The sequence below is a fragment of the Acanthochromis polyacanthus genome, chromosome 8, assembly GCF_021347895.1.
Source record: "Acanthochromis polyacanthus isolate Apoly-LR-REF ecotype Palm Island chromosome 8, KAUST_Apoly_ChrSc, whole genome shotgun sequence".
NCBI classification, from domain to species: domain Eukaryota; kingdom Metazoa; phylum Chordata; class Actinopteri; family Pomacentridae; genus Acanthochromis; species Acanthochromis polyacanthus.
In genome coordinates this window covers 11,050,716-11,078,207 of record NC_067120.1, presented here as the reverse complement: position 1 = coordinate 11,078,207, position 27,492 = coordinate 11,050,716, and the positions used below count along the sequence as shown (strand labels likewise).

The following is a 27,492-nucleotide window of genomic DNA, read 5'->3' as shown; positions in this document are numbered from 1 at the left end:
AGACTTTTAAAACTACAGAGAAAAGGTCAAATTGATATCAGTCAAACCAGCTTATGAGAACTTTTTCTACATCCCTCCAACAACATGAACTTTAACTTCTCTTTTTTGAAACAAAAACAGAAATTTGAATAAAACCAGAAAACATATTTAATTTAATTTCCAGCTTTCACCATCCTTACATTTTATTTACATTCTTGTGTCTTCCCGCTGCTACATATCAGCAAATCATGATCTAAAATTAGCGTCAGTAGACTGTTGAGAGAAAAACAAACCAAACAGCTATGAGACAAAGTCTACTTTGAGTTGAGAATGTATTACCACTTCAAACACCCCCCCATACTAAATATTTGATTCTTAAAATACAGCTCAGACAAGAAAAAGACACTTAAGCTACACAGTTGACACACAAAAATACCTTGTGCCATTTACTTGGGTTGTGATGTTGACCTGTTACTTGACAGAATGCTGCTGGTGAAAGGTAGTTTCAACCGTAACTGAGCTAGGAATAGCTGTAGTTGTAGCAGAATAGTAGGAGCAGTAGCAGTGGAGGTACAAGGTAAAACTATACAGTCTTTCATTCAAGTAAATGACAGATTTTAGAATAAAATATCATGTATAAGCCATACCCACAGTGCAAACTAGCATGAGGAAATTACCCTGCTCACATTTCACTCCATACATGACTAACAAGGTTTGCGTTCGGTAACAATGAGGTCTTACATATCCTCATGCTATCCTCGGAGCAAAAAAAAAAACAAAGTCAATGTCTCATTCTCATTGGCCTTTTACAGGTTTGACCAACAGCTTTTTGGAAAAACAGGCAGGTTATATATGATTACCGTGGTTAGTGTGTTAAGGTTAGTGTGGTAATAGATTACTTTCATGCTCTCACCAATTACAGGTAAACTGTTGGGGTGAGAAAAGTGTTTTCCTTTATGCATAGGTGCCCCCTGTAATAAGAGGCTCATAGGGAGGATCTCTGCTTCTGCGACACAACACGACACACGCACACAGCATCCCCAGCATCTAGAAAGAAGACAGAGCGTTTATGTTACTGGCATTTTAAGGCCTCGTGTGTGGAATCAGAAGATAAATAGGTCAGATTAATTAAAGCTATAATGCTTGATCTTTGCCTCATCACTTCACAAGCTCATCTGAAGATAAAAGGAAAACTTGTGGCTCAACCTCTTATAGAATTGCAACCCAGCTACGGAGCATATTAAAAGTCAATGGTGAAACATATTTTTGCACTGGTTTGAGTAGCACTTGCTGTCTGTTCCCGATTATCAAAAAACAGAAAGCGTGAATCCATAAATAGTTTCTAATTTGTGTTTGATTCTGAGACACACCTGGTTTGCGGGTGACAAAAAACAGAAACAGTAAATGCAGCTGGAAGTCTGTGACCTTATACAAACTCCTAACCGTCTGTTTGCTTTACATTTAAAGCAGAACAAAAACATTTTCCAGGCAGCCACCTCCCAAGTTATTATCTTACGATGGTTTATGGACCAATGTATATTGATAGAAATGAAATACCTGAATGGCAGCAAATGTCAAAGCAGTCCAGATGACATACATCATGATCTCTTTCAACTTCTTCACAACCAGAGCTTCACAACCCTTGACAAACACACAAAACAAGCTTAAGCATGTGTAACTAGGAGAGGTCATTCTATTGATAAAATAATCTTATAGTCTTTTGTAGGGAAACTTGGTAAATGTGGAGTTTAGTTACTTCTTGGTAAAGATCTTCAGGATGAGTGAGAGACCCCGTGCAGATTCCTGTGATGGTTTTGCAACAGCTGATGGGGACGCTGTTATTTTTGGATTCTTTATACCAGCGCGTATTCTGCCAGTCTGAGTAATTGTGGATTCCACAACACTGAAGCTGAAAATGAAAGCAAAGAAAAGACAATGGCAGTGTCCAATACTTGCAAACAGACACACAGATGATACAGGAAACAGGATATTTGACCTCACCTGTCTCTGAACATAGTCGATGGCTCGGCTCTGGGAGTTGCTGTTGGTGCCGTTGTACTCATCATAAACTTTTATGATTGAACTATTAACTTCATCTTCAACCTGGCAGTTGGTAAAGAGCATGAAATGAATCGTTTGTTGACACATCTACTTGGACAATACAAATCAATGTGATAGCAAACAGGAGATTAAGTTATCAGCGAGTGATTGTGCGGGTGTGGTCAGAAAACAAAACAAATAACTTCTGACTTGTATTTGGCGTTCTCACCTTTGCTCTGTAAACATATCCAAGAACCACCACTGCTACTTCCGTCATGAAAACCAGCAGGAGAATGACGACAAACTGTGGATTGAATATTAAGAGTTAAAATAGACTGACCACAGATCCTGTCTTCTACTGTGGCCTCATCAAGTTGCCTTCCTCATACCTATTAGTTTATGCGTCAGGCAGTTCTGTGTTCAATCAAATGCGATGAATGACATTATTCTTTTAGCGAGTCAAATTTAACATGTTGATACCTTAAGGTGCCTCTGTACTGCATATACTAATCTTCTCTACCATTTACTAACCGTTGTAAGCCCACAGTGGCTCTCTCTCACTGTAGCACAGCATCCGATGAGCCCAGTGATGAAAAGGAGGGCTCCAACTGCAATGATGATCACTGCTGGGATGAGAGTGTACACGTCTTCAAAGAAGTGGTCATAGTCATCATATGTAATGAAGACGTAGGCCCCAACATAGCACAGGATACCAGCAGCAGCCTGTGGGTGACAACAAAAATAAATAAAATCAACATTTCACACAGTCCTGTTGACAACGGAAAATCAAGTGTCATTGAACCAGTAAAAGTTGTTCCACTTGTGCTTCTTTCACATTTAACTGTCAGGGTTGTGCTACACCACTGATAAACGTGACACTTTTTGGCTTAAAACAAAAGTCAACTCTCTTGCGAAGGCAACTGCTGACAATTCAGCAGCTCAGCCTCTTGCTACTTCTAGCACAAGACATCACTGCACCTACACCTACTCATCGGTCTTTTTGTAGCTGATTTTACTGATCATTTTTAGAGCATGTCTTGCTCTAAACCCAGCAGAAATGATGTCCCCACATTAGCCAGGTTGCAGTCTTGTATCTTCAAGTGAGGCTCTTCTGGCCATTTCAAAGCTGGGGCTTAAATCTAAAGGAGAACATCTTATCCTTTTTCCTAAAGGAGAAGGTGTTTCTGCCATCAGTGCGCCTCAGCTTTGAAATGACCTGCATGAGGAGACAAGGCTCACAAAATTGGTAAATTGTGTTAAACTACTTCTTAAAACCAGCTTTTAAAGATTTGCTTTTATGCAATGGTGTCTTTTTATTACTTAGTAGAGTTTTATTTTTATTATTTTAACAGCATTTATTACTATTGAATGACTGTATCTTCATTTCACTTTCATTTCACCTTGCTTTATTTGGTGTTACAATCTGGTGTTGTGGAGGCATTTCACCCTCTGGATATCTGGCTTTAGCTTTGTCTGCCAAAGCACTTTTTAAACCCTTGTTACTATTATTAATACTTTTATTACATCACTGACAATCCTCCTAATCCTGAATGGTGGAACGTAACAAAACGCTAAAATTGAAACTAGAGTATTTCCATTGATGGATCTTTAAACTTACTTCAGAGATATGCAGTTTTTGCGCCATTAAATTTACTGGACAGCTATAGATATTTTGCAGATCAAGATTTTAAAATAAAAACAACAGAATTGCAATTTCACACATTTGAGGATCAGTTAATAGAATATGAAGCATCACATTTAACTGTCATAGAGTATGTTAAGAACTCTTTATTAACAGCAGTTAATACAGTATAGAATACCTTTACCCGCCTAGATTAGCAGAATAAACGCATTAATGTATAAATTACCTAGCTAAACTGTGTTCTGGTATTTGAATCAAATACCAACATGTTCTGCTGATTCATGTGTCTGCTGCTTGGTAGTCTACTACTCTGTGAGGAGGCAGTCAAAAAGTGACCGTTTAACTTCAGCTAACTGCATAATAAACAAAGGATAATTTAGATGTAAAACGCGGTAATATTTGCCATTAATTTCACAATTTAACGAGCCCAGTAAAGGTTATATTTGATGCATTATCTTTGCTACTGGCCCCTCAAACTGATCCCTCCCTGGAGAAACAACGGTCGGCTAGTTTAGCAGCTGATCGCGCGACCGCACATAAACACAACAAGCTAGCCGCTGCTAAATGCTAACTGCCGCTGCTGTGTGACGCACGTTTAAAACTGGCGCAAACCTCCAAACTCACCCAAAATATCAGGTTCAGGAAGACCAGGACCGTCTTCGAGGACGTGATGCCACACTGCCCCATCTTCAACACGGGGATTAGACGCTGTTCGTGTTGGTAAATAAAGCAGGTTTCCTACTCAGACATGTCCCAGGTAGCTCCAACATTCACACTCCATATCCCGACTGTCTGTGTGCTGCCAGCCACACCGAGGAGCAGAGCAGCGCCACCAGCACACAGGGACAACAAAGCACCCAGACACCAGCAACAGAACCACCCCCAACTAAAATACTGCCAATATTACAGGCATGCAGTGTTTTTGGTATTACTTTTTGGTAAAACTTATTTTTTCAACCCACTTTATATTGCATTGTCTTACAGTGTATCAATACTGTACTATTTCATCCTAATTTCTCATCCCTGTACATATTATAAATATTATTATTATTACTACTATTTTTAATTATTATTTTATTTCTATTACTACGTTTATTGCTATGTAAGCTGCTGTAACAATGGGAATTTCCCCTGGTGTGGGGAGAAATAAAGGATTTATCTACCTTATTAATTTGTGTGATATTAGAAATTTAAAAGGTCTGTCATAATCAGTAGCTATGTGTTTGCAGCAGAGGACGCTGCAGTTTATTCAACCCAAAGTTCTACTTTCTGTCAAATATGTACTGTTTTATATCTCCATTTGAATGACAATTTTTAGTTTTCATAGTTTAAAAGGTTTATCTCACTCAAAGCTAGCTTCTATTCAAGTACTTACAGTTTTAAAGATTTTAAAGGCCAGAATATAACTTGACGTTTAGATACCTCTCAAATATTGCTTTTCTAACGACTAATCATAAATAAGTTTTTATTTAGCACTTTTTAACAGTCGATTTGAAAGGTAGATTCCACCAAAAATTCTACTTTCTGTCCAAGTATTTTAAGTTTTAAAAGTTTATTCTACTCTAATGTCACTTTTAATATGTATAGTTTTAAAGGTTTACTCTACCGAAAATGCTACTTTTGGTCTAAGGACTTCAACTGTTTTACAGGTTCATGTCACCAAAAATACTACTCTCTGTCTGAGCACTTGTAGTTTAAAAAGTTTTTTCCATCCAAATATTATTTATTTATTCATTTATTTGATCAGGGACCATGCAATTACCGTAGAACACATCTGATGTATTACATATATAGCATTAAGCTAATTTTCAGCTTTCTTTCTAACAAATTCTGGATTTAAAGTTTTAACCCACCTTAAACTTTACATAGTTCTTTTTTAGTCAGTGTCTGTGGTCTACAGAACTAGGCTCCTTTTTAAATAAACAACTGGTTGCCATTTTTTCTGCCCTATGAAAAAAGTTAGTCTTAGAAATGTGGCCCTTGAACCGCGGTCCTAAATAAAATGCAGTCTGTGCTGCTTATTGAGGCGCCAATGGGACTGCTTTGCTGACATCTAGTGACACAATATATAGTGAAATTTTCACCCAATGTGTCTCATACAAAAAACATTTCAAGTATCAGTACCAGTGTAGAATTACTGATCAGATTACATGACCTGAAAAAGACATGAGACAACACAGGAATCCAGATTTAAGGAAGCATAATTTATTGCTACACAATAAGACATGAAGCGTATTCATCTGGAGTCATTAGTCACTAAATGCATCAATATGTGCATTAGTTGTGATTTGTATATATAGCTTTATTAAATGTGTAAAGTGGCATTCCGGCTGTGAATAGTTACAGTAGATAAACAAATGATTTCATCTGTGTGCCTGAAAATGCATGTATTTGTCTAAAGAAGAATATAGTAAGCCATTTCTAGAGCTCTTTCAAAGGTAAGAAACCAAATACATAATGAGACAGGTGCATGAAAAGGCAATTGTTATATGATTTACATGGTTCAAATAATAAAGATTTTACAAGCTGAACTAATTAACTGTCACTGACGTTACAGAAAAGTCTTAGTACAGTGCCGGCAGTATCCTCATTCCATTTGCATTAAAAGAAAAAGTACATTTCTCTTCAGCTTCCATTCCTTAATACCTTTATATTCATATAATTTGAATAATGAGAACAGATACATGAAAATATTGTTCTCTGTCTAGCTGCTGTCAATTTTGCAAAAGCCTATTTCACTGGAGTACAGAAACTGAAATCAGCATGTGTGCCAAATATTTTGTCCCAGTGACTGAAGTGCGGTGCAAAGTTAGTGTTGGGTTTCTGATGGTGCACGTCATGTTTGCTGGGCCCTCCATAGATGCCAAATGGTATGACACGTGAAGTGGACCAGGGAAAATCATAGCCACAGTGATCCTCTATAGAAACATACACATGTAATACCATGAAGGCCCATGTCGTGAGAAGATGGCATCTCAGGATCATCGGATTCAGCGTGGTCCAAAAACCCACTGTGACCAGCTCCCAGCCGCCAAGACACTGAGTGGCAAGAGCGAAGGGAGATGAATAATTATGGTGGATAGCATGGAAGGTGACATACAACCACCGGATCCTGTGGTGGAGCAGGTGCCAAATGAAGTACTGGAAGTCAAAGAGCAGGAGGTTGCCAATCACCCCCGCAATCAGCTCCATCAGGGTCGGGGCTCGTTCCGGCAGGTCCACGGGTGGCCTCCAGGCCCACTGAGCCACGGACGCAGGGAACACAAGAAAAACATGATTGTACAAGGTGACACTCGCACAGTGCAGCAGTGTAGAGGCTGTTGGCCTGCGGTTCGGTTGGATCTTGAATTGCTGGACCCATGCCCATCTGTCCCCCATGATGTCACAAATAAGATAAGGGAGGCAGATGATAAAGTAAGATGAGACAGTCAGCACAATGGGGAAAAGTGGAGATCTCAAATAATCGCTGTAGTTAAGCCTCAGGCTGTCCCACAGAGGTTGCAGCAAAGAGTTATTTCTTAAGTAAGTGATCCAAGCATTGGTGTCTGCAAGGTCCATCCTGGAGCAAAAATCCCAAGGACTGTCTGAGGAATGTCGGCGCTTCAGCCAAAAACAGCAACTTTGGTCAACACTTCGTCCCGCGAGAGTCTGCTTGTACTTTGCTGTTCTGTATGGTATCAAGTGACAGGCAGGTGCAACAAATTATTCATACAGTCTGGGTAACTGGTAACCTATAGCTGTCCTTTTGATAAGCTGTAATTATTTAAATTATTTTAAAAGCATTTACCTTCCTGGTAGTGCTCTGTCTCCGTTCAAATGAGTTTAACTGAACTCGTTCACCAATACACAAAAATATGTCAGAACTCTTGCACGGGTCTCTCAGTCAACAAATATAAATGAATAGATCTATTTCACAGAAAACAATCATGCAGTCTGCACAATATTTAGTGGAAGACATTTAGAATCACACTGAATAAAATCATAAACACAGGATGTAAATGATTGTCTTTATTGCCTGAGAGAAAAGATTTAAAATGTCATTTCTGTTGTGACTATAAAAGATCACCTCGAAATGCAGCTTTATTCAAATGACATGATGCCACAGATGACAAGAGAAAATGAAAATAGGCTGGTAGAAGGACATGCTGGAATGTTGGTTAGGGCCGAAGCCAGGCAGAGATGCCGTGTATTACTTATTCCCCTGTGTTAAAAAGATAAATATAGTTGAACATCTTGTTTTTGTTTACTATATTACATTTCTACTTAATACTTAAAAAAAAACGTAATGATTCCGATTTTAAAAGTTTACAGCAGACCTACTACAAAGTGCACAGGGGAAAATGGAAAGACGTACTGACAAAAAAAGTCACCACAGGCCCCATTTAGAAGCTGCCGTTCATAACAAAGACAGGCTGAGTTTTACCCATGGTCCATCAGACTTCTGAGCTCAGAATAATAACACACAGTGTCACTTTTAATAATGCTGCCCACATCAATCTCCTGCCCATATTTATTCTATTTTATTGGTTTTAATGTGATCTCATTACCTCCTCATTGTACTGTATATATCTTGCCTCTTTTGCATATGTTGGAATTCTTAGTATAGTTTTGTCTTATATGTACATTTGATTATATTACTTATTGTTGTTAATTTACCCTGTTTCAATGCACCGTCCAGAGGCAGCTACTTATATTTTCATCATGTCCCCATGTATGATGACAATAAAGCTATTCTATTCTGTCCATTAACAGATAAAGCGTTCTAAACGTTTTCATCAAACGGGATTCATATTTTAAAAATTTGAAGCTCTCTGGGAACTATGCACGTAACCTTCTGATATGATGATCTTATAATTGGGATTTTTTTTTGATTATCATCATCATAGTACTTTCCGAATACTGAAAATTCCAGCTGCTGTTTCCGAGGCTCTAAGTGAACCTCCCAGGGTGCAGAGGGCGACAAAACCAAATTCTACCCAATGTGCAACAGAACCACCTTTTGAGAGACGGACTAAAATCTTCGCCACCCTCCTGTACGACAGTATTGTTTGTATAACGTCACGGTGCTGATTGTTATCTCGAACGATTGAGAACCTTTCGTCGCATGTGATGACGTAAAATTACTGCGCGGTGTTTCGACACGCAGTTCTTGACAGGGGCAATTAAGACCGTTCTTAACGGTTAGACATAGCTCTGTAGTCACTTGTTGTCTAGTCTCTACCTGGAGTGAACCTTTACACGGACCTCTGAGGGTATTCGAGGTAATGTCATCTTTTTAAAATACTTAATTTGAGCTGAATTAAGTGACCGAAATTTATCATACAATTCACCAACTGTACGTAAAGTTTAGCTAACTTGGCTAAATTCACAGCTAACGTACGTCCTAGTTTACTACACGACCAGTTAACAGCACATCAAAATATTAAAATACCACACATTTGGATGATACGTGACTACAATTTTAGTTGGTAGGGATGATAAATGGGCAGTTAAGTGAGATGCAGCCAATTAAAATTATAACATTGGTGGATACGTTTGTTTTCACATATATTTCACATTGATCATTCGTATAGAGTAATAAACAGAGGCGGAAGTCCAGTTGATAGACTTTATGGTTTTACTTTGAACAGGCCTCAAACGACTAGCTGACTTCGACTTTGAGGCGCGCTCCCGGTGCAGTGCATGAGATTTTGGGCTGTCATGAGTGCTTTGATTCCTACTTTTTAATCCCATTTCCGCTATTTCAGTGAATCTACATGTTTGGAGACTTCCCGAAAACTGTGTTGATCAAAATGCTGTACATGTAATGAGAAAAAAATGAAATAAAAAATCAAGACAGAACAGTGAAAAGATTTGTAAGATAGGTTTCTAAAATAACACAAATATAAAATACTAAAATAGGAAGACTGCAGTGATTTACGTACATGCTTGCCACACCCCCCTCCCATAAAATATAAACAAATGGTGAGAGGGAAGAAATTGCAAGGCATAGCATCTGGCAGCTTGCTGTTGTGGTTAATTATTACACGTTTGTAGAGTTAAGGTCACTTCTGTTGAGTTTTAATCCAGCACCAACTCACAGGATGAGTCATCTCAAGACACTTCATGTAGTAAAGAGAAAATCTCACAACATTATATTATAAAGAGAACCTCAACAAATCCACCAATTCCCTTGAGCGAGTACTTTGTCAATACTGGGAAGAAGAAAACACACCCTTTTAACAGTAGAAACCTTTTGCAGAACCAGGATTAGTAAGGACAAAGGGGAGAGACAAAAAAGATTGAGAAAAGAAACGGAGTAACATTGTATTAGAAATGCTGGGGAGGCTAGTAAAATTGGATCAGAAATGTGTAGCTCCACACCTGGAAATCCCTGTGGAGAGAAGAAAATACAAACTACTAGAGCGAGAACAAACACAGTAATGGTGTGCTATGGTGACATGTACATGCATGGGGAGTGGACTGGAGGATGGGAGATAAAGTGGTTCCCGTTGCATCATGGGAGGTTACCCAGCAGCCTTTACCTACAGCAGCATAACAATGAGTCAGTTCATGTTTATCTCAGCTAGCCCTAACTGTAAGCTTTATCAAAAAGAAAAGTTTAAAGTCAACCCTAAGAGTAGAGAGGGTGTCTGCCCTCAAAACCAGGATTTGGATTCACAGGTGAAGTAACTGAGAGCTGATGGTTAATGTTCTGCTTCTGGAAACTCTAAGAATCACAAGTAAACCCGTGAAAGAAAAGTGCTGTGTTAAGGACAATATGAGGTGTTTAGGATATGATGGAATTTGGTCATTACAGGCTAGATTTTTACATCTATTCTGGATTTTACAGGGGACCAATGCAGAGAAGCCAATAAGGGAGATTCTCTGTAGCGTTTGTATTTTCAGGGTAATGTCTGCATAGAATTTAAAGATGTTCGTGACTTTAGGTAGTCTGCTAAAATGTATAAATGAATGAAACTGAAATGTCACAAAAAACAGGAAGTGATTAGCTGGGAAGGTGGTCAAACTATGAATAAAACAGTCGAAATTCACTATTTTTTTAAAGGGGGGGGGGGCAATGCATTATTTATACAACATGCTTGAAGGTATTTGGACACCCCTGTACACACACGATCTTGACTTGGGACAACTCAAGAGATCTCAGGATAAAAAGCAGTGGTCACCAGATACTTATGTTACACAAAATGATTAGTATTTTGTTAGATTTTGCTTTAGATTTCTTGAGACAGACTGTATTTTTTTGTTCAGGCTTCTAAAAATCCTTTAAATTAAAAATTCTGAAATGCAAAGTCAGATCCTCCACCTTCTGATTTTGGGTTACAGAAAAAAACGGAACCACTGTTTTAAATTGTTAGATTGTCTGCTTCAACATGACACTGTCTATTAATGTTAATATGTTAGTAAAAGAAGAAGATACTGCTGTGTCACTGTATGAGATGTCTGATGTGTACTGTATAAATTAATTCAGGTATCCATAGCAACAGAGAGCGTTGAGGGAGAGAAGATGGATGGAGGAGAGTCAGAGCCAGTTCCTCGTACACAGCAGCTGTGCCGCTACTACTCTCAAGGCAGACACTGCAATTTTGGGAAGAGATGTAAATTTCTGCATGTGAGAGATGACACCATGAGCCTGACAGGTCCGATGCCTCCAAACTTACCAGCCCCTGCTGAAGATGTGGGCTACTGGTCACCTCCCACTAATAACTCCAGATTTGCCCCAGCAGCTGCCCTTCGCCCATGTCGCTACTTTATCGCAGGCCACTGCAGCATGGAGGACAGATGTCGTTTCTGGCATCCACCACAGTTACCCCAGCTGGATGACCGACCTGTTCCTGGTAATGAGACAAGAGCCGCACCGAGGATTCAACCAGTATCCCGCCCCGGCGCCCTCCAGGAGGTGAAGTTGAGTGACATGACGGAGGATGTCGCCAAGAAGCTACGAGATACTGAGATCACGCAGTTGAAGAAGCGTTTTCCTCAAGACCGACTGATTATTCAGGAACGCAGTGATGGCAAAGTTACATATTACAGGGCAACTGTAGAGGCTACTGATCCAGACTGGGTAAGCATTTCTTTCTACCTTCTCTCTCCCTGCAGTGCTTGAGCATTTAGCAGAAAATCCACCCACGTATCACTTATGTAATGCAGCACAGCACAGCTCAGCTTTGGTTTGTGAGCCTGATCAAATTTCTCCTTTACTTACCAATACAGAGCAAAACTAGGGATGGCATCTAGAAACAATTACTGAAATGTCTCAACAGAAGATAAATAACTGTTCCTACAACACCATTAAAGCATCTAAGGTTGTTTGAGGTTGAAAGTTTCAAAGATAATGTAGGATTTGTAGCACTTAAGCTGCAACCCTGAGATTGAATTAAGCTCGTTCTTTAGAAGAGAAATTAGGTAAAGCATTGCTTATAATTTTGGCTCTTAAATCTAATTTCAAAGTGTTCAATGGAACATTATATTGTCTGCTCTACTACTCCTTTATAGTGTTTCAAAGTCACCAAACCCAGTATGAGGTAAGCCATAGCCAAACATTTCACTGAGCGGTAATGCAGTGCCAGCCAGAGCTATTAATCCACCTAATCGCCCCAAAAAACGGGTTTTTCTGGAGAGTATTAATGAACCAACTGCTCTAACATTCTTTCTTCTTTAGAAAGTAGGTTACAAAGCTGGTAATGACAACTGCTTTACATAATTGTCTTCAAATATGTTAACTTTGCATTTTGTCTTGCAGCCCTTTGATCTGAAAGAAATCGATATCATGGTGAGCTTTCCAGAGTATTATCCCCAAGAGGTAAAGACCACTGCTTCTTTAAAGTTCGTCTAATGTGCTACACTATAAATGGTTGACACCTAGATCACAGTTGCTGATAACCTTGATACCTTTTCCTCAGATTTTTACATTGGACATACCCCTGGACCAGGATCTGCCAGCAGTAATGTCAAAGTAAAAGCATTTGCAGTTTCATTGTAACATGTAATGTTTTGTACCATTGGTGCACACAGCAGTTAAACTTATTTCTACATATTTTTGGCTACATAGACATGTACAGCAAGCATCGCTGGAGTGGCTTCAAGCCAAACATGCGACCAATCAGCTTCTGGGAAAAGTCGAGCTGCTTTTCCGGCCTTTTCTTCGCTGGCTAGATCGCAGCTTGGAGAGACTGTTCACTGAAGGAGCCAGGCAGGTTAGGCTACGACCTCCACAAACAGCAGATGATTTTGAATTGTCACTGTGAGTTTTCCAGTTGAAAAGGCTGAAAAGATGTGTGTATAACTGAAAAATTTGAATATGATTACATTTATTTTTTACAGTTGAAAAAAGACATCGATTTAGAAAAAGCTGGACTGCAGTTTATAACTTATCAAGAGCTGCAGGCAACAGCGAGTGAAAGATTTGAATCCGCCCCTGATGCTGCTGATGCAGATGAGGAAAATGGTAATGTGGCAGAAACTGAGAATACAGAAGGTGAGAAGTCGGTGCAGCAAGAGAATCGAGACGGTGACGACGGACAGCAGCAAGAGGAAGCAAGTCATCTGGTGGAGAACATTAAGATCAGTGATCCACGCAGAGGCACAGAGGTGAAGCTGCTGGGACTGAGGCTGGGAGAGAACACAGCCACCGTGGCCGCCCAGCAGATTACTGTTTGCCTTCAGTGCAACAGGTAAGGAAAACAAACATACAATAACGGCCTCAAAGTGAGAGCTGATCCTCAGTGGTAAACCTGACTCTGTTCTGTATATGTGCTGCCTACAGGTGTAAGGTAACCGCAGACCTGACACTCAATGGAAGGACTCCCTGTGCGGCTCAGTGTGATAAGTGTAATGCAGGCATAAATGCTGCATTCAGGCCCTGCTTGCTTCACCATTACAGTGACGTCCTGGGATACTTGGACCTCCACAACGCCACACCGGCTGACCTTGTGCTTCAGGAATGTGAGCTCAATGTGGGCTGCCTTAGCTGCTCCCAGGAGGGCCCTGTGCAGGTGATTAAACACACCCTGCTTGGCACTACACTGCAACGTCAACACTGTCATCAAAGTTAGCTGAAGTATATCCCAATGAAGTCTGATGTTCTCTGAAATAGCCCTTCTGTCTATTTCTCATTAGAATCTTTTGTATGGACAAGCAAAGGAGTTTAATTGTGAACACTGCCACGGCAAGCTCAGCATCCTGGTTGAGAGCACAAGATTCCAGTACATCCCGCCTCATACCAACAAAACAGGTCAGAGCTCACCTACATGCGCTATCAAATGGTTCAACAAAGGTGCAATGCGTGGGAGTTTATTCTATTAAGCCGAAGAAACGCAGCGCTTCGTAGTTACAGACGATAATAGACCAATGAAAACATAATTCTGAATACTATACTCTCTATCAGCTAACAGATCCCCCTCAATTCTGCACACAGATTTTTTGAGACCTTAAAACAACAAACTGCCACATTTGGCTCTCTGACCAATCTTATAACCGACTTTATAAAGAGATACACAATACATAAAAAGTATGAGCATGTATACACCACAAAAGACTTAACAATGATTGTTGTATTTAAATTCCTTTGCTTTTGCAGGTTCACGTGATGTGCATTTCAAGACGATAAGAGATCCTGCTGTGCAAAAAGGGAAGCCACTGCCAGAAAAAGGAACATGCAAGCATTTCAAACAGAGCCATCGCTGGCTAAGGTATCACCCCCACTGCAATTTATTTCATTTCACATGTGTGATACTGCAGTTTGGAGAGATAATCACATGTAAAAATTGGTGAAAATTTGTGCCCATGTCCTCAGGTTTCCCTGCTGTGGCCGGACTTACCCCTGTGATGTGTGCCATGATGAGCACCAGGATCACCCCATGGAACTCGCCACCAGGATGCTTTGTGGTTACTGTGCCAAAGAACAGGTGAACATAATATTTGATAACCTGATAGTGCATTCAAGTTGAGGTATGGAGGTTACACTGTAAGAAAAACACAGTCATAATCTGTAAAATAATACACATGAAATTTTTGGGCACATCTTCCCCAGGATTGTCATTTATTTACAGAAGGGCTGCATGTTGAAATAAGAATCTTGGCAAGAGAAACTGTTATTAATCAACACATAACTGTCTCTATTGATATATTATGCATAGTCTTGATTCATTCATTAAAAAAAGAAAATTTGGGTGACACTGGAAGAATAAATGCATCAGGCACAGTTTGAACAGGAACAATTCTGAAACACGTTTGTTTTGCAGCCATACGGCAATGGAAAGCCTTGCATCAGCTGTGGGAGCATGATGACGAGAGGAACACGCACCAGCCACTGGGAGGGAGGACTGGGATGCAGAAACAAAGTCAAAATGAGCAAGTATGTCTGCCTAATGACACTACATCCAACACTTTGTTGTTGTAAAAATATTTTATTCAAGAAAAAAAAAGCCATTGATATTTCTTTCAGTGGTGAAAAGAGTTTGTTTTCCTTTCTCCTCAGAAATGATCGTCAAAAATATGCCAACAGCAACAAAACGGTGTCCAGGAAAGCAGCCGGTGAAAAGAAGTAGTCGGTGGAAAAAAATCCTTTATGCCTTAATTTCTAAAGAGATGATGTGATACACAAATCAAATCATGATTTCAATGAAATTGTCAGTTTTTCACAATAAATCACGTTATGATCCTTCAGTGTGAGAAGTGTTAATATTATGACCTGATATTTGAAGTCTGAGGAGTGGATGTGGATTAAATCGGAGGATTTCGCACTCTTTTTTTTTTTTTTTTTTTTTTTTGGGTCATTGGGTCATTTTACAAATCTGTTTAATTGCAGTTACATAAGTCTTGACTGCTGAAGTAATTACATAACAGTGAGAAGGACAGTGAATACAAGAAGGCATACATGCAGGTCATTTGATGACTTTACACAGAGAATACATTCAACGATAATCTCAAGTGGTCCAACTTTCAAATCTTGTTGGCCTGGTTAATCCTCTTATAATATGGAAGCTCACAGCACAGGAAAAAATGTACACACTGCTGGAAAGCATGGAAAAGTGTTGAGTTGTGCATGATATATCAAAGTCTTTCTGTTGGAAAACATGTTAAACAATTCTGATCATTTGCCCAAAACTCTTAACGATGTGCCACATGAACTTTTTCATAAACACTAAAATTTCTGTAAAACAACCCTGCATTGATAGTAAATATAAACTCCACTGGGGTTGATAAAAGTTCTAGTCAAAGCTTGTATGTGATGTATGTTCCTGAATGGTTTTCTTAATCTTCTCGCTAGTGTTTGTTCGTTGACCTGCTGAAAAAAATAAAAAAGCTGCTAGTCTGATTGAGAGCAAAGCCCCTTTAGTTGAACTCCAGTATAAAAGGCAGAACTTTGTCTTAAATCTAAGACTTGCAGCAGCAGCAGCAGCAGCAGCCTTCAGCACCACAGACATGTTGAACGTCAGTGAGCAGCCTCTGTACTTCCTGCCCTCCAGGACCTCAGACCGTCTCCTGCAGCCATTCTGGGACTATTTGCTTCTTCACCACCTGCCTCTCATCTCATCTCCTTTTTTCCCGGTCCTCCTTGCTTTTTCCAGCTATTTCTTCTTCAGTATACCTTTTGCCATCCTGGACGTCTTGGGAGAACGGGTGCCTTTATTCCACCAGTACAAGATCCAGACAGGAAGGAAGCCAACTCTGGGAATGATGGCTAGGAGCTTCTCCACGGCAATGTACAACCACATCTTCTTTGTTCTACCAGCTGTGATAATCAGCATGTTCTTCCTGACTCCACCAGCACTTCCACCACAGGCTCCAACACTGTATGAGCTCTTTGTTGATGGACTGGCGGTGCTCCTGCTGTTTGACACTCAGTATTATATTTGGCATTTCACGCATCATAAGCATCCACAGCTGTACCGCTGGATTCATGCCATCCACCATGAATACATCGCACCTTTCTCATGGTCGACCGAGCACCTCAGCATCCCAGAACTGATGACAGTGGGACTCTGGAGCAATCAGGACCCAATTCTTTTGAGATGCCACCCACTGACCACGTGGTCCGTCACAGTTTTTAGTCTGTGGATGTCTGTAGAAGACCACATAGGCTATGACCTGCCGTGGGCCCTGAACCACCTGGTGCCTTTTGGTCTGCTGGGTGGTGCACCAGCTCACGACATGCACCACCAGAAGCCAAACAGTAACTTTGCTCCTTTCTTCAGCCACTGGGACAGAATCTTTGGCACTGCTATGCCTTTGAGGAAAAAAATGAAAAAAAGATAATCACAAGTGAATGTAATTCTATAATCGCTCCTGTTTCCTTTGACTTTGTGAGTCTGACAAAATGTTCTTTGCACTGTCACTTTCTTTTCCCATTTGTTAAATCTCCTATTTTTCTACTTTGAATTACAGTTGCCTCACTGTGTAGCACTTTCTGCCTCCTTCCTGGTGTCTTTTCTTTGGCAGCTGTCTCAGCATATTATCAGTGTTAGTTATAATGTGTATATTTTCAATAAAAGTCATGTTTACAAAGAATCTGGCAGTACTGTTTCTGCTGCTTTTATAAGGGAATATGTATCTTATCCACATGTACATAATCAGTCTTCATTTAACACTCCAATGGAGTCACATTAACTTCATACACTGAACAAAAACAGAAATGTAACATGCAAAAAGTCTTCACAAGATGCTTTTGAGCTGTTCAGCTGGTGACAAACTCTCAACCACTACATTAATCCATCTAATCAGGTGTGTCTTTAAAGAACAATGATCAGATATTTTCACCAGTGACTATATTTAAAAAAAAAAAAACACCTTAAAATGTAGTTTTATTCAAATGAAACGACGCCACAGATCATAAAGGACAAGAACAGGCTTTTGGCATGCAACGTTGGAAGATCACTTTGAGCCAGGTACTCGAATATCCATAATTCCTCCATTTGTGATCGAAGAAATTGGTTCAGACAGAATAATGAGGCTACGTGTCACATGATGCTCCTGATATCTGACAATGTGTCTCTCAAAATGTCCAGCAGGTTCACTAAATCCTTCAGGAAAACATTCCCCAGCCAGCATCAACAACCTCATTATGCTGATTATGCTGTGATATTTACTTATAATCCAACTCTCCATGTGCCCATTGTCCAATATAATGTGTCTATAATTGTTTCATGATACCCATTCTGCTGTAGAGTTTAAGAGTATTGTAAAGAACACAGTGAAGGAGGAATGTCAGTGTCTCCCTTGTAAAAGAGATCTCTAATCTCAGTGGGACTTCCTGGTAAAATGAAAGTAAACAATAAAACAGATGTTGTTTGCTGGAACAACAAATACATATTCTAGTATGTTAAAATGACTGAATAGAATTTAATAAAAATCTGAAATGCTGTGTTCATATTTTTGTTCAGTGAACTTGCAAGCAAAGCAGACTGTAATTCCTGTGAACAACTTCCTGCTGTTGGGTGTTCTGGCAATAATCTTAGAGCTTTAGTCAGCAATAACTGGCTTACAAATTCCACGAAAGAACAAAACAAGTACTGTTTGTCGAGCTAGCCACACAGAGGTCAGGTACAAAACACGGAGAATTAAAGCTAACCAGTGCCTCAGAGTGCTGAGCTCTGGCTGGATGCTGAGATACATTTCAAACAATGACATCAGCAAAAAAAAAATCTGTGAATAGCAAATATATATCCAGAAGTAAGGATTGATATTTAGTATATAAATACAGGCAGCTTCATAAACACTTTCAGCTTCAGTTTGAAGGTATTTACACACGTGGACAAAATTGTTGGTACCCCTCAGTTAAAGAAGGAAAAACCCACAATTCTCACTGAAATCACTTGAAACTCACAAAAGTAACAATAAATAAAAATTTATTGAAAATTAATCAAAATCAGCCATCACTTCTGAATTGTTGATTAACATAATTATTTAAAAAAACAAACTAATGAAATAGGGCTGGACAAAAATGATGGTACCCATAACTTAATATTTTGTTGCACAACCTTTTGAGGCAATCACTGCAATTAAACGATTTCTGTATTTGTCAATGAGCGTTCTGCAGCTGTCAACAGGTATTTTGGCCCACTCCTCATGAGCAAACAGCTCCAGTTGTCTCAGGTTTGATGGGTGTCTTCTCCAAATGGCATGTTTCAGCTCCTTCCACATATGTTCAATGGGATTCAGATCTGGGCTCATAGAAGGCCACTTTAGAATAGTCCAACGCTTTTCTCTCAGCCATTCTTGGGTGTTTTTGGCTGTGTGTTTTGGATCATTGTCCTGTTGGAAGACCCATGACCTGCGACTGAGACCAAGCTTTCTGACACTAGGCAGCACATTTCTCTCCAGAATGCCTTGATAGTCTTCAGATTTCATCGTACCTTGCACACTTTCAAGACACCCTGTGCCAGATGCAGCAAAGCAGCCCCAAAACATTACTGAGCCTCCTCCATGTTTCACCGTAGGGACAGTGTTCTTTTCTTCGTATGCTTGGTTTTTGAGTCTATGAACATAGAGTTGATGTGCCTTACCGAAAAGCTCCAGTTTGGTCTCATCTGTCCAAAGGACATTCTCCCAGAAGCTTTGTGGCTTGTCAACATGCATTTTTGCAAATTCCAGTCTGGCTTTTTTATGAGTTTTTTTCAGCAGTGGTGTCCTCCTTGGTCGTCTCCCATGAAGTCCACTTTGGCTCAAACAACGACGAATGGTGCGATCTGACACTGATGTACCTTGGCCTTGGAGTTCACCTTTAATTTCTTTGGAGGTTGCTCTGGGCTCTTTGGATACAATTCCAACGATCCGTCTCTTCAATTTGTCATCAATTTTCCTCTTGCGGCCACGTCCAGGGAGGTTGGCTACTGTCCCGTGGGTCTTGAACTTCTGAATAATATGAGCCACTGTTGTCACAGGAACTTCAAGCTGTTTAGAGATGGTCTTATAGCCTTTACCTTTAAGATGTTTGTCTATAATTTTTTTCGGATGTCCTGGGACAATTCTCTCCTTCGCTTTCTGTTGTCCATGTTCAGTGTGGTACACACCTTTTCACCAAACAGCAGGGTGACTACTTGTCTCCCTTTAAATAGGCAGACTGACTGATTATGAGTTTGGAAACACCTGTGATGTCAATTAAATGACACACCTGAGTTAATCATGTCACTCTGGTCAAATAGTTTTCAATCTTTTATAGAGGTACCATCATTTTTGTCCAGGCCTGTTTCATTAGTTTGTTTTTTTAAATAATTATGTTAATCAACAATTCAAAAGTGATGGCTGTTTTTGATTATTTAATTTTCAATAAATTTTTATTTATTGTTACTTTTGTGAGTTTCAAGTGATTTCAGTGAGAATTGTGGGTTTTTCCTTCTTTAACGGAGGGGTACCAACAATTTTGTCCACGTGTGTACATCCAAATCAGGTGAATGTTAAATCCCTTTAATGTTGTTTTGTCTTTTTGTTTATAATTGTGTGTCTTGTAATTGCCCCTTGGGGACAAATAAAGTTTTTTTTTTTTAAATTGAATTGAATCGGTATAGGAATTACAGCACATTATATATGTGCCCTCCACCCCTTTTAAGGGACCAAAAGTAGACAAACTAATATAATCATGAATGAAACTGTCATCCTTAATACTTGGTTAAATATCAGATATTACAGTTTTATTTAAGTGCATCTTGTGTTGAGCTTCAAGGTTCATTCTTTATGATAGAAATAGCAGCTTGACCAAAAATTCATTTATTTGCTGTGTTATTTTCATAGATGATCTAGTTTGTTGGTTAAGGAAGGCCACACAATGTTAAAAACTTTTGAGAGGTAAAGTTCAGTAGACCACACAGTGAGACACATTTCTTGTCAAACATACAGTATAGATATGGTTTTTCCTTTTGGTTTTACAGATTTCCATTATAGCTGTGTTGATTGTTGCATCTAGAGATCGCGTGTATGTAATTATGGATAATAAAATGTTTCTCCACATTAAAAAAACATGGTGTTTCAGTTCAAACATGTTTATAACTGAACTGTAACATTCTAAAATGACCAATAATACAAAAACAGATATTTAAATATATTTATTTTTCACAGAAAATAAAATAAAAAGCAATACTATAAAACTTCAGTGAAGACTCTTATTTAAATACTGAACAAACATGTTGGCAATCTGTCCCGTGTTCTCTGTGGGGTGCATCTTGGCGTAGCTGATGAACTGGCGTCGTAGTTTCCGCAGCTCTGCCATGTTGATGCTCCTGGTGAGCTCCACGTTCAACATCAGGTCAAGGACATGAAGCTGTTTTGTGCATAAAAGTTGTTGCATTTTTGGAAGCGATTACTCACCAAAAGTATTTTAAGGTCACGGTATCAAGCTTGAAGGAGGACAACACAATGAAACACCACCAAGCACTGAATGTTACTGACGTCATTCCAAATTCCAATTATGCGCCCATCATTAAAGACTGACCAGCACAGAACCTCATGTGCTTTTAAGTTCGCTTCTGCTTGTACCAACATGTTCAAAGGAGAAAAATCAAAGTGTTTGCTTCTGAGAAGGTGCAGCACCGTGCAGTTTCCAATAAAAATCCACTAATCTATGTAATTTGGTCTCTCTCCACCATAGACATCCCACAGCACGTCATTACAGCCCAGACCTTTACCACCGCTGAGCTGATGAACCTTTCATTGAAGTCTGGTAATGGACATGCATTCATCCACCTTCCCCTTCTAATAAGCCTTTCATTTAGAGGACTCTTCCTCCCACTGGTGAGGGAACGTGACTTCCCTCAGGAGGGAGGGGATTAAAATGACTCAACAAACTTTAATTGAGGCGACACAAAGCAGTCACCAACTGTTACAGCTGCCCGGAATTCTGATATTACACAACAATAACTATCAAAATCAGCATGTTTAACATTAAATTAAACATGTTCTTTTACACAACTAAAGCCGCATGCAATAGTTAAACACTTACTTTCCTTTCAGTAACCTGTGTCTGTTGTCCAAGAAGTCCTTTTATGGGTGCACATACTTTCCCAATAAAGTTGATTCCGATTTGCTTAACGTGAAAATAATTATAAAGTTTCAAACTGGGGATATTTAAATCATACATAAAAAGGATATCTTTTCTGTAGCACCTGGAACTGGGATAAGATCTCCAGGAACACTTGTCTTCTGTGTGTTAAAAATTGCCTGAAAAAAAAGTGTTACATTTAGAAAATACATTAGATAAAGACAGTAAGGCTTTAAAAGACGAATATAACTCCAGAGGTACAAGACCAGCAAATTGGAATCTGTCCAAAGAATAAAAGGAACTGATAAGTCATAATTACAGAAGTATGTGCTTCTCTAATTTTCATTTACAGGAAATATGTGCAGAAATTGACCCAAGAGTGAAAATATTGCAATCTAGTGAACTTACTCCATAGCAAATGGCTGGAAAAGAACTCTACATCAAAGCAAGGACAGAAACCAGGTCAGTACTAAGTAACAAGTAGTAATGATCATACAGAGCACATCAAATAGACACAGATGTAGTCAAATAAGCAGTTATCTGGCCACCGATTGACTGTTTGTTGCTTTTTGTCTGCTGATTGCTAATAAGTTGTCCCTCTGTTCCTCTGATTTACTACTTATGCTGCATTGATGGGACATCGGATGGATGGGAGACATTAGAGAGATTTCAAAGTTTCAACTTGGGAGTCATCAAACAAGAAGAAGAGGACAGACGTCTGAAGAACCACCGAAGTGGCAGAAAAAGCCTCAAGATGGCTGTGGCTCAAGACAGGAGAGCCATGGAGTTATAGTAGCTAGCGGTCTGGACACAAGCTGGGGTCTGATCTGGATCGCCTGGAGGAGGGTGTCTGATGCTGAAAGACCCGAAACACCCGATGATTACAGGAACATCACCGAAGATGTGTCCAGAGGCATCAGTGGATGTCTAGTCACAGCATCTAATAGAACACACTTTAAAATTTTTTATTGTTTTTTACTGTACTGATGAGACTCAGGTTGTTGACATGCAGGGAAAGAAATGCAACATCACCTGTAAGGAAACATTTTGGCTGCAGAAAGAATGATGTTTCCTAAAACAGCTACTCTGGTGGCAGCTCAGCTGTTTCCACCACAAGGTAATACAAGGAATTTGCTTTACCACTTAACCTCTGAAGCCAAAAACCAACCAGCGAGTTTGAAATACATGAGGCCTTTATAAAAAGCATAAATAAAGAAAAAAGGCCATGATTTATCCCAACGTGAATCTGCCAAAACAGAGTTAATCATTGGTTGTTGAACTTTCTGACAGCCCTGGGCCATTTGTGATATTCCATTAAAATCACATCATTGTACATGTCTTGTGTTAAAAAAATTGTCAAAAAAAGTAACACATTTACCCCAAATTCTGCAAAAAAAAAAAAAAAAAACATTCTGAGTTCGTGCAACTGGGAAGCTATTAAAGACTCAAAGCTGACCAGCATTCATTTGACAAAAATTCTGGGACTTGCTGGCGGAACTGCACACAGAACAAACATGGAAATAGCATGGAAAGAAATAAAATGCAAAGTAGCAAAATATCTATAAGATGGAAAGTCAATTATTTTTCCTGTAGTGGTAAAACTTCAGGGCAAAGGTAAAATGTTGTACATGCCGAATCCAGTCATTTTTCAAGTTTTAACTGTTACAACTCGTCCCAACTTTGTTATACGGCACAGAAGAGTTCTATTTTTGCCTTCCATAGAGGTGAAAAATGAGCCCACAGTAAATATAGATGTGACAGAGCAAAGAACTCTCAGCTTTAGGCTCAATGGGTTTAATGAGCACCACAAAGCTTTGTATTAGTGAAAAGCAGGACCTGAATGCCTGCCAAAGCTGAAAAAGAAAAACTACTGGATGTCTTTGTCAGTTTTTACAATATGAGAAAGATTCCAAATGACTTTACTAAAATTATTTTTGTTTTTGATGGTGATGCTACAAAATCTATTCTTAAATTCACATATTTTTTCATATCAGAATTTATATAGTAGAGAAAATGAATCTGTTCATATTTTTTAAGATCGTGGAGCACTACGGGTGACTGACAAATGAACAAAGAACACATAAGTACATGTGAAGACTTACCATTAGCACATCTTGTGTGATCTTGTCCAGCTCGTACAAGAAGTTTACAGAAGACAACGGTTGCTGCAGAAAGAAAAAAAGAACAAAGACAGCGTGATACAGCAGATATGTACTGAATATTGTTTGCTTGTAATGAACAGCATCTGTACACGTCCTTACACTCTGAGTGGACTGGTTCGGTGGGGGAGCTTTTCTTTTGAAAAGTGCATCAGAAATGGCCTCAAATGGAAGCGTGTCGTCTTTCAGGATGGTGAAGAGAGGGCTGTCCCATCTGTTCCTGGAGTCTGGAGCTTCAAATCTCTGAACTAATGCATCAAAGCTTCAAGACACAAAACAGACACAAGGAAAGTTACCAAGAATAAACGTATTCGAAAGACAAACATTAAAGGTAATGGTGACATGCATGTGTTGTGCTTTTGCTCACATTTCCTGGTCGTATTGCTCCGCAGCTTCTCTGCTGGCGTTCCATAGTGAGCTCTGTTCATCTGATGTCAAGCAGTACACCTTCATCAAAAGACAGCAAGTCGTTTCTGAGTCTGAGTTGTCAAAGTAATATGAGAAAACACTTCTGTATTCTGAAATGTAATTAGAAGTGCTTTCTTCAGTGTGCTTACCAGGCAGTGTGGTGTCTGTGTATGTTTGATGAGACAGAACAGTTCATAGCGGTACCCTGTGGAAAATAGTCCAGTGTTAAAGGTAAATAACAGTAATTTAGAGTCTGCGTGAGACACTTGCGTCATTAGAATTTACCTTTAATGTAATTTAATGAGTCCAAAATAACGATATCATCTTTGGTGACCTTCCTAAACAACAAACAAAAGTTAGCATGAAGGGATTGTGATGTTATTTGAAAGTCTGATCCTAAAACAAATGTGAAAAACCCACCGCTCTACTTCAGCTTTTAGAGATGCTCTAACATTTTTCTCCTTTTGGGAATCTGTAACATATGAAACACAGGCAAGTTACTGCAGATGTCTGACCGAAGAAAATACATGTTTAGTTTGTAGAAATCCGTTTCAAAGCAAAATTCTAGGTGATATTGACAATTTGGCAAATGCAAGCACGTTTTAGTAATGCAACAAAGGTTTTTGTAATGAGTTTCACAGCATTAAGCAGCAGGTTAACAATGAAAACACATTTTATTGTACTATAGGCTGCTGTTAATTAAATTAGCATCACACATGGACAGGATTTTCAATACTGAATTCATAAATAAAATAAAAGCTTCCTCAAATACTAAACAGCATCTTTCCTGGAAAGTTTTTAACAGTTCTCACCCACATAACTAAAATGTTAACTGCTCTTGCATTAGTCTGTGCACATCCGTTGATATCACTAATCATCTAATAAGAAACCAAGGTAAATCAGTATGTAATTTCCTATCTTTAACACCAATATCATTTTCAATTATCCTCTGTACTAAAACAGCATAACAGAATTCCTGATATTCACTTGTGTTTTTTGGTTTACATCATGCTACTCCTATTAAAAAACATTTAAACAGGTTCCTCCTGTTAACCATATAGGAATGTTACCCATAGTACATAAATGATGAGGTGACAAATGAAAGGAAAACCAACATAAAGTGCCTTAGTAAGGTGCTGGGCTGCCACATCTTGCTACAACAGCTTCAGTGCTCACTGGCACTGATTCTCCAAGTCTCTTTAACACCATTCTGCCAAAAGATATTCACTCATGTGGTGTTTTAAAGATGGTGCTGGAGAGCGCTGACTAACATGTTGGTATAAAATCTTTCTTTGGTGTGAGTATGAATTATATCAGATTTATCAAATCATTCAGCGACCCATGTGCCCCATAGATGGGGGCATCTTCCTGGAGGAGACCACCGCCATAGAAAAGGTGATCATTAAGAACAACTATGGACTGATTTCCAGTCAACCTTCTCTCTAAGGAGGCAGCAAAATGCCCCTAACAGCATAACAGAGCCACCAGATGTTCTCTCTGAAGGGGTCAAGGGTTCCTGTTTTCCTTTAAATTGTCACCCATGACTGTTGACAGTAGTCAGAAGTCAACAAAATTTACTATAACCCCAATGTGTGAGTAATATGAGAATCTATAACAAGTAGTTTAGACATTCCCACACCAAACCCAGTTCAAATCTTCACTAATTTCATGCGGCCCCACTCCTAGATAAACACATTTCGTTCTTGGCTTATGAAAGTCTCTCATTAGACTTCAGCATGGAGTGTTTTTAATTCGTCGCATAACAATTACGTAAATAACAAATCTGCTTCAATAAGAGATGAGCTGTTGAGGAGGGAAACGTTACCTCAGCATGGATTTATTATATACTGCAATACACTGCTTGTTTAATGTAAGATGTTCTAGCAGGGCACAAAGTTCATAACAGAAACAGCAACATGAAGCATTAATTAGCAGCTAAATTAGCATGCGGCTAGCTTAACTTGCCTGCGTAAACACTGTTCTTCTCCACGTCCAGACCTTTATCTCCAACAATATGAACCTTTCGTTGAGAGCTCTCTTCAAAATACCCCTTCAGCTCTTCTGCCCTGGTTGTTTTGCCACTACAGGGGTAACCACACATCACTATTAGGGGCATAACTGAAGCTTTCAGCTAACCTGAGATGTGTTGAACTGCACGCTGCTGCCCGCCTCCACCCGGAAATACAAACTAAAACCACTTTTAAATCGACCAATAGGAGGCACCAAAACCCTCTTCACTTAAATTAATAGTCGTTAAGCACCGTGAGAAAATACTTTAATTTATAAATTAAACACATGCTTCCATTACATCCGTTGCTCTTTTAAAAAAAATACAAATAAAGAATAGTATATTTAGAATATCAGTAATGGCAAAAAAAATTGAAAACCAGCATGCAACATGGTGTAACATTTCACATTGAAAACACAGAAACCTATTTTTTAAATTTTTTTATAGTTCTTTCTTTATTAAAACTCTTCTCTTCATCAGTAGGATGTCATATTGGATTGGTGCAACAACTGCTGGTTAAAATGTTCCTCAGGCAGGATCTCCTCTTTTTCTAAATGAATGGGAAAAAACAAACAAACAGAATAAAAAAAACACATATCAATTATCAACACAATATAAAGAATAGCAATAATAGTTGCAAAATGCACAAAAACAGACATAGCAACAACAACAATAATAATAATTAACCACTAACCTGTCCTGTTTCTGTTCTCGCTGGGTTTGCTGGGCAGTTTTCAACATCTGGATGAGCAGTGCCTGCAGATCTTCCACTCTGTGCCGAGGTCTATTATCTCTGCCTTCAGCGTGACCGTTTACATTTTCAAAGCCAGACTCCATAAAGGAGTCGTCCACAACACTTTTCTTGCCCATGAAATGTCCTACACGAACAAAACACACAAATTCCTCATAAACAGACTTTCAAAAGTATGAAATATTTTTGCCAATTTACTGTAATTTTCTTACCTGTTGCCCATAGATTCCCCTTGGGATTCACCTTGAGCTTTGACACTTTATTTCTCAGCTCAGTCAAGTCTAGAGTCATTGAAGTTGTCATGGTAATGTAGGAGAGAAGGATGAAAGATGACAGCAGTCCTCCTCTGCAGATCATTGTCACAGTGCCTCTCATTTCTCCCATGTGCTTTGAGATAATTTGGCACCGGTCAATTAAAATCTCCTCCGTTCCTTTGGGGAGCGGCGGTCCTACTGAGACAGGGTGGGCTAAATACTCTAATGGGATGAAGTCATCCATGGGTGGTTGTTGCTTATTGGATGCAGGATGCAC

The 27,492-nt window shown here is 39.2% G+C and overlaps 5 protein-coding genes across 7 annotated transcripts; 2 read left to right on the top strand and 3 right to left on the bottom strand.

Annotated features, from left to right (window-relative positions):
• Window positions 1-129: 129 nt before the first annotated feature.
• tspan3a (tetraspanin 3a) lies at window positions 130-4,487 on the bottom strand. Its single transcript, XM_022216469.2, has 7 exons — window positions 4,286-4,487; window positions 2,551-2,742; window positions 2,249-2,323; window positions 1,981-2,082; window positions 1,736-1,888; window positions 1,537-1,620; window positions 130-1,026 (listed from the first exon to the last, which is right to left on the bottom strand). Exons 1-7 carry the CDS (start codon window positions 4,346-4,348, stop codon window positions 934-936), a joined length of 762 nt encoding a protein of 253 aa, XP_022072161.1. The 5' UTR covers window positions 4,349-4,487; the 3' UTR covers window positions 130-933.
• Window positions 4,488-5,844: 1,357 nt separating this feature from the next.
• ch25hl1.2 (cholesterol 25-hydroxylase like 1, tandem duplicate 2) lies at window positions 5,845-11,446 on the bottom strand. The gene is made up of 2 exons (XM_022216466.2): window positions 11,323-11,446; window positions 5,845-7,328 (listed from the first exon to the last, which is right to left on the bottom strand). Exon 2 carries the CDS (start codon window positions 7,217-7,219, stop codon window positions 6,392-6,394), a length of 828 nt encoding a protein of 275 aa, XP_022072158.1. The 5' UTR covers window positions 7,220-7,328; window positions 11,323-11,446; the 3' UTR covers window positions 5,845-6,391.
• On the top strand, window positions 8,789-15,328 carry si:dkey-24l11.2 (uncharacterized protein LOC100034462 homolog). 3 transcript variants are annotated; one of them, XM_022216464.2, is made up of 12 exons: window positions 8,789-8,922; window positions 11,133-11,726; window positions 12,405-12,464; window positions 12,565-12,617; window positions 12,714-12,858; window positions 12,986-13,335; window positions 13,428-13,656; window positions 13,781-13,895; window positions 14,241-14,352; window positions 14,457-14,568; window positions 14,905-15,017; window positions 15,141-15,328. In XM_022216464.2, exons 2-12 carry the CDS (start codon window positions 11,169-11,171, stop codon window positions 15,208-15,210), a joined length of 1,917 nt encoding a protein of 638 aa, XP_022072156.1. In that variant the 5' UTR covers window positions 8,789-8,922; window positions 11,133-11,168; the 3' UTR covers window positions 15,211-15,328. The 3 variants fall into 3 exon arrangements, with proteins under 3 accessions (XP_022072156.1, XP_051808004.1, XP_051808005.1); XM_051952045.1 differs by lacking the exon at window positions 8,789-8,922 and adding an exon at window positions 12,158-12,186 and having other exon boundaries at window positions 11,581-11,726; XM_051952044.1 differs by lacking the exon at window positions 8,789-8,922 and having other exon boundaries at window positions 11,123-11,726.
• A 126-nt stretch (window positions 15,329-15,454) lies between these two features.
• On the top strand, window positions 15,455-17,173 carry ch25hl1.1 (cholesterol 25-hydroxylase like 1, tandem duplicate 1). Its single transcript, XM_022216465.2, has one exon. The coding sequence runs from the start codon at window positions 16,088-16,090 to the stop codon at window positions 16,919-16,921; it is 834 nt and encodes a 277-aa protein (XP_022072157.1). The 5' UTR covers window positions 15,455-16,087; the 3' UTR covers window positions 16,922-17,173.
• A 3,515-nt stretch (window positions 17,174-20,688) lies between these two features.
• Window positions 20,689-26,401, bottom strand: kti12 (KTI12 chromatin associated homolog). The gene is made up of 9 exons (XM_022216473.2): window positions 26,168-26,401; window positions 24,623-24,674; window positions 24,488-24,540; window positions 24,352-24,407; window positions 24,162-24,241; window positions 23,897-24,056; window positions 23,738-23,800; window positions 21,746-21,814; window positions 20,689-20,891 (listed from the first exon to the last, which is right to left on the bottom strand). The coding sequence occupies exons 1-9, from the start codon at window positions 26,316-26,318 to the stop codon at window positions 20,748-20,750; spliced, it is 828 nt and encodes a 275-aa protein (XP_022072165.2). The 5' UTR covers window positions 26,319-26,401; the 3' UTR covers window positions 20,689-20,747.
• Window positions 26,402-27,492: the final 1,091 nt, after the last annotated feature.

Bases quoted from the DNA above. Each gene is read 5' to 3' on its own strand.
- kti12 (XM_022216473.2), bottom strand. From the start codon at position 26,318: ATGCCCCTAATAGTGATGTGTGGTTACCCCTGTAGTGGCAAAACAACC. The intron at 24,541-24,622 runs GTGGGTTTTTCA...TTTGTTGTTTAG, and splicing joins CTAAAAGCTGAAGTAGAGCG to GAAGGTCACCAAAGATGATA. The intron at 24,408-24,487 runs GTAAATTCTAAT...TATTTTCCACAG, and splicing joins CTCATTAAATTACATTAAAG to GGTACCGCTATGAACTGTTC.
- si:dkey-24l11.2 (XM_022216464.2), top strand. From the start codon at position 11,169: ATGGATGGAGGAGAGTCAGAGCCAGTTCCTCGTACACAGCAGCTGTGC. The intron at 13,896-14,240 runs GTCAGAGCTCAC...TTGCTTTTGCAG, and splicing joins GCCTCATACCAACAAAACAG to GTTCACGTGATGTGCATTTC. The intron at 15,018-15,140 runs GTATGTCTGCCT...CTTTCTCCTCAG, and splicing joins AACAAAGTCAAAATGAGCAA to AAATGATCGTCAAAAATATG.
- ch25hl1.2 (XM_022216466.2), bottom strand. From the start codon at position 7,219: ATGGACCTTGCAGACACCAATGCTTGGATCACTTACTTAAGAAATAAC.
- tspan3a (XM_022216469.2), bottom strand. From the start codon at position 4,348: ATGGGGCAGTGTGGCATCACGTCCTCGAAGACGGTCCTGGTCTTCCTG. The intron at 2,324-2,550 runs GTTAGTAAATGG...TTCAATCCACAG, and splicing joins GCCACTGTGGGCTTACAACG to TTTGTCGTCATTCTCCTGCT. The intron at 1,621-1,735 runs GTAACTAAACTC...GTGTTTGTCAAG, and splicing joins CTGAAGATCTTTACCAAGAA to GGTTGTGAAGCTCTGGTTGT.
- ch25hl1.1 (XM_022216465.2), top strand. From the start codon at position 16,088: ATGTTGAACGTCAGTGAGCAGCCTCTGTACTTCCTGCCCTCCAGGACC.